This window comes from Onychostoma macrolepis, chromosome 14, assembly GCF_012432095.1.
Source record: "Onychostoma macrolepis isolate SWU-2019 chromosome 14, ASM1243209v1, whole genome shotgun sequence".
NCBI classification, from domain to species: domain Eukaryota; kingdom Metazoa; phylum Chordata; class Actinopteri; order Cypriniformes; family Cyprinidae; genus Onychostoma; species Onychostoma macrolepis.
Window position 1 is genome coordinate 344,291 of NC_081168.1, and position 11,210 is coordinate 355,500.

Sequence of the window (11,210 nt, forward strand, 5' to 3'; positions counted from 1 at the left end):
ACTGTAACTCTTACTTGATCTGGACAAACTGTGCTTCAGTAGAAAGATTAAAGACTCTAGCTTCGATATTTGACCACTGTTTTGATAAAACATTGTTGCCGTGACAGTAATTTAGTAATTTATGTCAGGAGTGCAAAATAATAAATCTGTACGTGTCAAAACTGTAAGTGACATATATAAAAGATTATAAATAGCTTATTTTAACAATAGTAAACGACCAAATTCCACATGTGATCGCAAAAGGAAGTTATTACAAACACTCCATGGTGGTTTAAAGTGAGTTTTGTGTAAAAGTGTACTATTAATCTCATAAATTGTCTTATGTAGCATGATGCTAATGTTAGCTCTAATGCAGCTGCAGAACAGCTGCAGTTCTTCTTCATAATGCATTTTGTCATAATAATTCATGTAAGGTCACAAGAAAATGTTTTGTTATATTTTTTTTAGAAAGACTTTTGATAATAGTTGGGTAAATGTATTCTGGGATTGAAGTGATGTGGTTTGGTAAACCTTGAAATGCCAGAATAAAGGCTAATAATGGCTGAATAAAACTAAAGAATAATGAAGAAGGAATAATGAGGATAATGTCTCATACCTGGCGGAGGTGTGAAAGTCTTGTCTGATGATAATAGAATCATGAATGAGGCAGTTTGCTGAGCCACACATGAGGACACCGCTAAAGGAGAGCTTACAGTGGTCATAAATCAGTTTTATTAGCCTTTTATTAGCCTTCTCTAAAAACACACATGACATGGTCTTAGAAAATGTTTCATAAAATTCACAGTTTTAGAGATTATGTTCTGAAATTTAAAATGAAGCATTAGTAGACTTGTGGCTTTAGCTTCATTGTGCTTCTAAAATCGTATACAAGCAACATTTTTTATACATTTAAAAATATGTTTTTAATATTTTTATTTTTGTTTTCATGTTTGAGCTTATATATCTTTATTATCATAACAGTCTGAGTGTTTAATCTAGATTTAAACTGACAGAGTGTGTCTGCCTCCCGAACAGTGTTAGGTAGACTGTTCCAGAGTTTGGGTGCTAAATAGGAAAAGGATCTGCCGCCCGCAGTCGATTTTGATATTCTAGGTATTATCAAACGGCCAGAGTTTTGAGAACGCAGTGGACGTGGAGGACTATAATGCGATAAGAGCTCGCTCAAGTACTGAGGAGCTAAACCATTCAGGGCTTTATAAGTAATTAACAAGATTTTAAAATCTATCCGATGCTTGATAGGGAGCCAGTGCAGTGTTGACAGAACCGGGCTAATATGGTCATATTTCCTGGTTCTAGTAAGGACTCTAGCTGCTGCATTTTGGACCATCTGTAGTTTGTTTATTAAGCGTGCAGAACAACCACCCAATAAAGCATTACAATAATCGGTTACACTTTATATTAGGTGGCCTTAACTACTATGTACTTACATCAAAAAATAAGTACAATGTATTTATTGTGTTCATATTGTATTGCAAAACACTTTTGCTACAGGTTTGGTGGTTTGGGTAGGTTTAAGGGTGGGTTAAGGTGTAAGGGATGGGTTGACAGTGTAATTATAAATGCAGAAATTAATTACAGATTAATTACATATAGGTATTTTTAAAAATATAAGTACAATGTAAAAACATATGTATACAATAAGTGCATTGTATCAAATTATTAATTTAAATGTAAGTACATAGTAGTTAAGGCCACCTAATATAAAGTGGGACCCAATAATCTAACCTTGAGGTCATAAACGCATGAATTAACATTTCTGCATTTGACTTTGAGAGCATAGATCGTAATTTAGATATATTTTTAAGATTAAATAATATGGTTTTACAAATGCTAGAAACATCTTTTTCAAATAAAAGATTGCTATCGAACAGCACACCTAGGTTCCTGACTGATGAAGAAGAATCAGCAGAGCAGCCGTCAAGTGTTAGATAATGTTCTAGGTTATTACATGTGGGGTTTTAGGTCCAATAATTAACACCTCTGTTTTTTCAGAATTTAGCAGTAAAAAATTACTAGTCATCCAGTTTTTTTATATCAACTATGCATTCCGTTAGTTTTGCAAATTGATGTGTTTCACAGAGTCACGAAGAAATATGGAGCTGAGTGACACCGTGTCTCCTGATAATATCTCCCAAGGGTAACATGTAAAGCGTGAAAGGTAAGGGTCCTAGTACTGATCCTTTGGGTACTCCATACTGCACTTGTGTGTATGAGTGTGCATGTGTGTGTGTGTGTGTGTGTGAGTGTGTGTGTGTGTACCTACTTAAGCATATTTTGGGGACAAATTTGTACCCAAAAGTGAGGTAAACCTGACAAAACCTCCGAAAACCTCCCTTTGGGGACATCCTCATTTGTAAAACGGGTTTAAAAATTAACTAAACAAAGTTTTTTTGAACTTGTAAAAATACAGAAAGTTTCCTGTAAGGGGTAGGTTTAGGTGTAGGGTTGGTGTAGGACAATAGAATATACAGTTTGTACAGTATAAAAACCATTACGCCTATGGAGAGTCCCCACAAGGATAGCAAACCAGACGTGTGTGTGTGTGTGTGAGAAAGAGAGAGAGAGAGAGAGAGAGAGACTCTACAGGAGCAGGAATGAGGAACCTGCTTTACAGACTCACAGACACCTGTTTTACCTGTGTGACTCAAACACAGAAGCAGGAATCACCTGAGTTCAGGGAAAGAGAAGCTGAAGTGTAGTTGAGCTGTTGTGTGTTTGTGTCTCTGTATTCATGCAGTAAAATGGCAGAAGCCAGATTTTCTCAGGATGAGTTCTTGTGTGCAGTGTGTCTGGATCTCCTGAAGGATCCAGTGGCCATTCCCTGTGGACACAGTTACTGTAAGAGCTGTATTACAGGCTTCTGGGATCAGGAGGATCAGACGAGAGTCTACAGCTGCCCTCAGTGCAGACAGACCTTCAGTCCAAGACCTGCTTTAGCTAGAAACACCATGCTGGCTGAAGTGGTGGAGAAACTGAAGAAGACCAAACTCTCTGCTGACTGTGACGCTGGAGCTGGAGATGTGCAGTGTGACGTCTGTACTGGAAGAAAATACAAAGCCGTCAAGTCCTGTCTGGTGTGTCTGAACTCTTACTGTCAGAATCACCTCGAACAACATGAGAGTTTCTTTAAAGGAAAGAGACACAATTTGACTGAAGCCACTGGACGACTGCAGGAGATGATCTGCCAGAAACATGAGAAGCTCCTCGAGGTTTTCTGTCGCACTGACCAGAAATGTATATGTATGCTGTGTACGATTATTGACCATAAAAACCACGACATTGTATCAGCTGCAGCACAGAGAACAGAGAAACAGGTATTTAACACTAGTGTTCAAGTTAATACTCAGTGTAATGATCCAATAGTCTGTTTATTTTCTGTGTAGAGCCGCAACTTAATTACACAAAACACAGAAACACTGTCAGTGTGAAGCTCTTCGTCTGTGCCAGTTTCACTTTTACTATACGTAGCCTTGCAGTGTGAAACAGCCTTAATCTTTATATTAGTTAATATATGATGAATGTAACTGATCATCACTTCTGGAGTTTGAACCTACAGCCATTAGTTATCAGCTGCACTTTTACTGGATTCATCTGATCACATGATGATTTAGTGGCAGTAGTTTTCTGTGAGATTCACTATCATCCGTTTGTCCTGCAGAAGCAGCTGAAGGAGACGCAGAAGACGCTCCAGCAGAGAATCCAGCAGAGAGAGAAAGATCTTCAGCAGCTGAGAGAGGCTGTGGAGTCTCATAAGGTGAGTCTGGAGAAGAAGAGAAGTTTGTCTCAGTCTCAGTTCAGACTCACTGAAGCCTGAATCACTGTGTGTCCTAACAGCGCTCTGCACAGACAGCAGTGGAGGACAGCGAGAGGATCTTTACTGAGCTCATCCGCTCCATTGAGAGACGCCGCTCTGAGCTGATACGGCTGATCAGAGATCAGGAAAAGCAAGCAGTGAGTCGAGCTGAAGGACGACTGGAGCGACTGGAGCAGGAGATCAATGATCTGAGGAGGAGAGACGCTGAGCTGGAGCAGCTTTCACACACACAGGATCACATCCAGTTCCTGCAGGTAACACAGATCTAGAAGAACAGGGTCATAGTGGACTTGAGCAGATCCTGCTGTGACACCAGACTCACAGAGAAACATTTCATGAGTGTCTTATTATATAATCATCAGTCAGACTCTCATCTGATCATCTTCTTCTGAAAGAGACACCGCTTACAAATGGCTTTCAGCTCTGGAAATCTCGTAGGAATCATTTCTCTGAGCTCTTTCTTCTGGAAGATATATTTAGCTGTCAAACACCACTAGCGCCACCAACAGTTCAAAACTTCACTAACATTTCAGCTTTTTACATCAGTTTTCCTTCTGATTTATTACATCATGCTGAAATCAGTAACGTTCATCAAAATTGGATCAGGTGATCCTCAAACATTATAAAAGTGATTTTTATTTGCCTGTAACACATTGATGAATTAGACCATGAAGACCCCTGTATATTACAAATTTTTCAGTGTATTGAAACCAAACCAAATCTGAGTGTGTCTTAAGTGTCCTTGTGGAGTTTCAGTGTCTCTAACCGCTCTAAAGTTATAAATAATGTTCAATCTAATTGTAGACTTTGAGCTGCTTTTCCTGAGCAAATCTACTCATCCCTACAATGAGACTCCATTGATGTGCTTGAGCTGTTAGATGGACATTTATGTTCTTAGCAGATGTTTTATCATCCAAACTGTTTCCTAGAAAGTACACATAGAGTGTAAGTGGCAAATACTAGAATCTGTAGCTCTAATGTGATATAATGAATATGAGAAGAATGAAGCTGATGCTGTGAAAGTGCTGGATTGAGGTGAGTTACTAAAGATCAGTCGAGTCAACAAGAGCCGCACAAATCTGATGTTGGAGCAGGTTATTGGGTGAAGTGTGGAGCTGATGAGTTTTGATTTGTGTTTTCTGTAGAGTTTCCAGTCTCTCTCAGCTCCTCCTGAATCTACAGACGTAAATGATGATCTCTTCAGTTCTCTCGTCTCTTTTGATGGTCTGAGAGAATCTGTCCATCAGCTGAGAGTCAAACTGGAGGATTTCTGCAAAGAGGAGCTCAAGAAGATCTCAGACAGAGGTAAAGTCCTGGAGATTCATCTGCTCTCAGAAACCAGTCCATCATCATCTCATATCATGGAGAACATCATATTAGAAATGTGTTAGGAATGGATGCAGGATCGTGAGAATCACACTGTTCATGTCTGTTGATTTCCACAGAAACATTCACCAACATTGTTCTCTGGACCAGGAACCACTTCCTACAATGTAAGTCAGTAAGAAAACAAGCAGAAAAACTCACTGAGTTCATGTTCTTCTGTAGAAGGAGAAAGAAGAGTTTTATAACTGATGATGTAAATGATGATTAGCACAGATATCTGGTCATCTGGATCAGGAGCGAAGCCTGAAATGTTTAAGTGGGCGGAGCTTCATAAAACCGGGTTAGCAAGGTGTAGCGTATGAAAACTGCAGATCAAATTGGCAACAGAAAATACAGCACAAAGATTCAATACACAATACTTCTAAAGCATTGATTAACGTTCATTTTAATTTCAACATTTACTAATACATTATTAAAGTTAAAAGTTTTATCTGTTAACCGTACCTGAGCTAACAAAATGTTGACAAACTTTAACAAAGATTAATTAATACTGTAACGAATGTATTTCACATTGTTAATGTTAATTAATGCATTGGCTAAAGTTAACTAAAGTTTATTGTATGTAAAGCATTACTTTAATCTGAGACGATGGGGCTTCGCAGATGATCTAATAATCAAGTGTCTTAGTTCACGTTCAGAGGAGATATCGAGGACCGTAGATGAGCGCAGCTGCAAATATGCGGGGTTTTTATTATTTATAACTGTAAACAATAATATTATTTATTTAATCAATTATATTATATCAGCGATCGACACTGAAGCCCATTTCTGCCACAAAAAATAAATAAATAAAATAAAGTAAAATACAATACAATAAAATTAAAAATAAATAAATAATAAGAAGAAGAAAAAATCATGCTTTGGTAAATTATGATTATGACATAAAAGGTTGAAATTATAACATAAAAAAACTATTCCATTCCTACGACTTTGTCATGATTACGAATGTTATATGATTATGTCTTCAATTTTCAATTTTGTCGTAACATACTTTTATGTCATAATTGTGACTTTTTAGGTCATATTTATAACTTTTTATTTATTTTCAAAGTATCATATAGGATACAACAAACAAGAAAATGTATTAGACCACTAATACCCCCCAACCACCCGCACATCAGGAATTTGAATATGAATAAAATACAGATAAATAAATAAAATAACTACAAAAATAATAGAAATGGTTTAAATGCCCAAGAGCTCAAATATGCAGTTTGTTGTGGAGAAGAGCACAATGTTTATTTGTTTCTTTCCACTAAGAACGCATCTCTTCAGCGGATCAAACACTGTATTTATGCTGATATGATGCTTTAAACACGTTTGGCTCAGAAGTTTCTGATCAATAAATCCATCCCCCGCTGGTCTGCTTTCATTTGTAGCTGGTCCAGATTCAGTGCTAAGACTTAAGTTTCATTTGGGATATCCAATATATACTTTTTAGAAGACTGAGTAAGGTTTGTTTCACTATTTTCAAATTCAACACTATTTTCAAACGCACACGTCCTCACATATTTAACATAATTGTGGGAGGGACTAACAGAAACTGACCAATCATCATTTTGACGAGCGTATGGTATGCACCTATAGGAAGATGAAATATTAAGAAACTGCCTGTAATTGATCATGAAAACTCACGTTAAATAGATGTTAAAGTACATATATGAAGTTATAGTGAAACTATACGTTTATTACATTTAATAACATTCACCTGGAAAATGACCAGCTTCTGACTGAGTGCCGTTGCCCACCTGAACCCAACCGTAGCTTCACCACTGATCTGTACTGAGACACTGATGATACACTGAACATGAAGAGTTCAGCTACATGAAAAGATCAAACAGATTCATAATTCCTGATTCTGATGTGTTTTATCTCCTTCAGATTCCCATCAGTTCACTCTGGATCTGAACACAGTGAATAAACGCCTCCTTCTGTCTGAGAGAAACAGAGTGATTACTAACACTGGCACAGATCAGCCGTATCCTGATCATCCAGACAGATTTGATGGATTGAATTATCAGGTGTTGTGTAGAGAGAGTGTGTGTGGACGCTGTTACTGGGAGCTGCAGTGGAGTGGATATGTGTTTATATCAGTGTCATATAAGAGCATCAGCAGGAAGGGAGACAGTGTTGAGTGTGTGTTTGGAGGTAATGATCAGTCCTGGAGTTTGTTCTGCTCTCGCTCCAGATACTCATTCAGACACAATAACAAATGGACTGATATCTATGTGAAGCCCATCGTCAGGAGAATAGGAGTGTTTGTGGATCACGGTGCAGGAATTCTGTCCTTCTACAGCGTCTCTGACACAATGAGACTCATCCACACAGTCCAGACCACATTCACTCAGCCGCTCTATGCTGGGTTTTGGGTTGGTTCTGGATCATCAGTGAAACTGTGCTTATGAATCAGAATAGACTGACGAGCAGTGTTGGGCATGTTACTTTAAAAAAGTAATTAGTTATAGTTACTAGTTACTTCTCACAAATGGTAACTGAGTTAGTAACTGAGTTACATCATCATAAAAGTAACTAATTACCAGAGAAAGTAACTATTGCGTTACTTTTAAAAAAAAAAAATTCAAATGTCAAATAACTTGGATGTCCCCAATATTAAATATGTTAAATTAATGAAATGGACACTAAATAGAATAAATAATTATTATACAACATTGTACATTAATCTACACTATTTATCTACTGACACTTAGCATCAGTCAGTCAAGCATTATAATATGATATTATGATAATTTAATATTATATGATGCTAGAACTTTAGTAATTATAATAACCAAGTATGAATGCATATTTGTCATGTTGACTGAACTTAGGACTGGTGGTGGTGCTTAAGATATTGTTTGTCATTTAGTGTTTCTATAAAAAAAAGGGGGAAAAAATTGATAAGATAAAACGACTACGAATTCTACTACTAATAACAATATAAAACGCACTAAGGATTAATGAGCTGCTGGGTTCATGAATATTAATCACGTTGTCTGTGTTCGCTCGAATTGATTTGCTGAAATCAAAACAGGGAGGATAATAGGTGAGCGCCAGCCAATGATATTGTCGTTTGCGCATTAGCTCCACCCACTACCAGAGAAAGCGGCAGTTCTTAAAGGAAAACGCCAACAGTTTTCCATATTCTAATATGTTCTTCCCTCAACTTAGACGAGTTGATACGTACCTCTCCCGTCTCAGTGCGTGCACTTAATCACTCTAGCGCACGGTGCAACTATGTTAGCGTTTAGCTTAGCACCATTCATTCCTTAGGATCCAAACAGGGATGAATTGTGTGAGTCCTGCTGAGTGACCATGTGTTTCTGTGTTTTTCTCTATTTGTGTTGATTGAAACCAATCAATTAATTTTTATCGTAGTGTCACAATTTATATTATTACTATCAAAATGATTTTTCAGTTCAAATGATCACAGAGTCAATAAATCATTTTCATTATTCCCTTTCCAGTGTTTTGTGTTCTTCTGTCTTCCGGCGTCACAAGCCGCTGTTTTTATTGTCAAACATTTAGCTCTTAACCTCAGAATTCATTTTTATTTTCAGGTTACAGCTTGTTAATAATTTGAGTTTCAGTTTTTCTTGATTGTAACACACTATAACTGCTTCATTTAGCCCAAACCATTCATTCAGTTCTCCAAAGAAAGACACATTTCTCTGTTTCAGTTTGCTCAATGTTTTCTCTGAAACTCCACACAAAAATGTCCTCTGTTTGCACAGGTTTGACCAGTGTTGGAAACTTTTTCCTCATCGAAGCAGAGACCAGGAGACATTGAGATATCTAACAGTTCCCCTTTGAGAGTTCTAATAACTCTCACAAAATACAAATTTAGACACTTAAAAGTTCATTCTTGTGACAACTTGTGAGCGTTACAGGCACATAGCACTTGCTCTGTGTTGATTGTCTGTAGTGACGAACGGCATGCTGACACAGAAACAAACATGCAGCTAGGGTCCGTGAAGTTCTTACGGGTAATAGTCTTTTCTGGTTGGAACTGTCATTTCCTTGTGATGGGCGTGGATCATTTGTTGAATGAAACACTTGATACTGTGGACACATAGATAGTACACCAGTAGGAAAACAACAGCAAAATTGCTATTTCCTTGATCCACAGCCAGGGTTTACCTAAACAGGTTTCCGAACTATGAAAAATTATCTTCAGTCATCTAGTGTAATTTTGCTGAAAGATCAAGAATGTCTTGTTGGACTAGTATGGCAATCTTGATCATGTTGATGGATGACTGAAGTTCTCGTATGTGATTCTCTGCGTTGTGTATTTTTTTTTTTTTTTTCTTTGTTCTGTCTTCTGTGACAGTTGGCTCGGCAGTGGGTCTAGTTGTCTTTTAGAGGTTGTGGCTTCATACGCAGGTGAGGAGGTTGGTGCGTATGGGTCTCAGGACAGCCATCAAGTGGTATCTGCACAGAGTAAGAAAGAAACCAAAAGACGACAGAGCAGTATTTGTTGTAAAATACTGCAAACACTAGGGTTGTATCCTCTGTTCGGTCCGAGTTTGCTATTGTTGATCCTTCTTTTCCTGTTTCTTAATTCCCGTGACACCTAAAGAACAGTGAGGTGAGGGTGGACTAGTGGATGGGGAAGGCCTATGAGGGGATGTTCACCACAGGGTTGGCCCCCGAAGCCTGTTGCCTTCGGTTCTTCCCTGGGCTCCTCACTGGTCCATGTGTCCTATCCTATCCCTGTAGGTGGTGTGCAAACTTTAGTGTGTGACATCTCCATCCTCTAATGGAACATCAGTCATAACAAACATCATAACCCAGAGAGGACAGGTGAGTGACTGGAGTGTGCTGTAGTATAGCTTTGACGGCTGTGAGTGTACTTAACTAGCATTCTCTCAATGGAAGGAAGTGACAGTAACCTTCCTGTAGTTTTATTTACAAAGAATCTTTCAGCTTTGTTGTACATTACTGGGGAATTAAGCACTCACAGCCCTAACAGTTAACACCTGAGCAAACTGCTCCAACAGTTCGGTGAAGCGGGGAGGGGCTGCTTCAGAGTACTGAGTAGACTGAGTAGAAGCTGAGTAAAGCTGTTCATTTCTCCTAATGTCTTTTTGCTTTTCCTACACTCTTTCATCCAGTGTCCAGGTTTACCACAGTAATGACAACTGCCCTCCTTCTTAGGACACTTACGTTTCTGTCGGTTCTCTGTGTTAACCTTAAAGGACGCTGCTGCAATCTTTACTCTGGCTTTAACATCAGAGTCTCTTTCCCAAGTAGCTAACCTGTCCAAGCTGTTTTGCAAGCTTCCAGTGGACCATGTTAGATCTAAGAATGGCAAAGCTGATCTGTACTCTGATAAAAGGCCATCAAACCATGTTCGAACTAGTGGTCCTTTGTCATCAAGCACACTTTCAGAATCATCCACTATTCCACTGTACGTTACAGCTGACTGACAAAACCTTTCAGTGTATTCACTCACAGTTTCTTCTTTCCTTTGCACACAGTTAGTGATTCTGGACCAGTCTATTTTGGGTCCCATGATATTCTTTAGAATTTTCAAAACACCTTCTCTCAAATCGCCTTTACTGGCATGTTGTAGTTCAGAAGTAACAGCAGACTCAAAACTGTTGAATTCAGATTCAGTTAGAATTTGTGACATCAGCTGTGTGACTTCTGCTAACGACATGTCGTAGAGACGCATTTTGCTGAACAGTGCTCTTCTAAATTCAGAAAAATCTGTGCGTGCTGAGGGTAAGCTCTGGGATAGCCTCTCTATATCTTTAGGTCCTAGCGCTTTGGCAACAGTTTGTACTGGGACGACAGAAGAGTCGGGAGGAACACTTTCAATTCCCTCAATTCTCTGAGATCTTCTCGTAGCGCCACATACCTTCACTGAATCTACAGGCACATCAGTTACTGATTGGATGGTTACACCTGTTTTAAAGAAAGCTTGTAAGTCAGGATAATTGTTATCAGGCTGACTAACTTCTTCCACATCAGTTTTTGTCAATTTCTTAGTCAAAGAGGATACTCTAGC

General features: G+C 38.4%; 1 protein-coding gene across 1 annotated transcript; it reads left to right on the forward strand.

Annotated features, from left to right (window-relative positions):
• The first annotated feature begins 2,688 nt into the window (after window positions 1-2,688).
• On the forward strand, window positions 2,689-8,659 carry LOC131553057 (tripartite motif-containing protein 16-like). Its single transcript, XM_058797419.1, has 6 exons — window positions 2,689-3,314; window positions 3,659-3,754; window positions 3,835-4,068; window positions 4,960-5,119; window positions 5,260-5,307; window positions 7,082-8,659. Exons 1-6 carry the CDS (start codon window positions 2,742-2,744, stop codon window positions 7,603-7,605), a joined length of 1,635 nt encoding a protein of 544 aa, XP_058653402.1. The 5' UTR covers window positions 2,689-2,741; the 3' UTR covers window positions 7,606-8,659.
• Window positions 8,660-11,210: the final 2,551 nt, after the last annotated feature.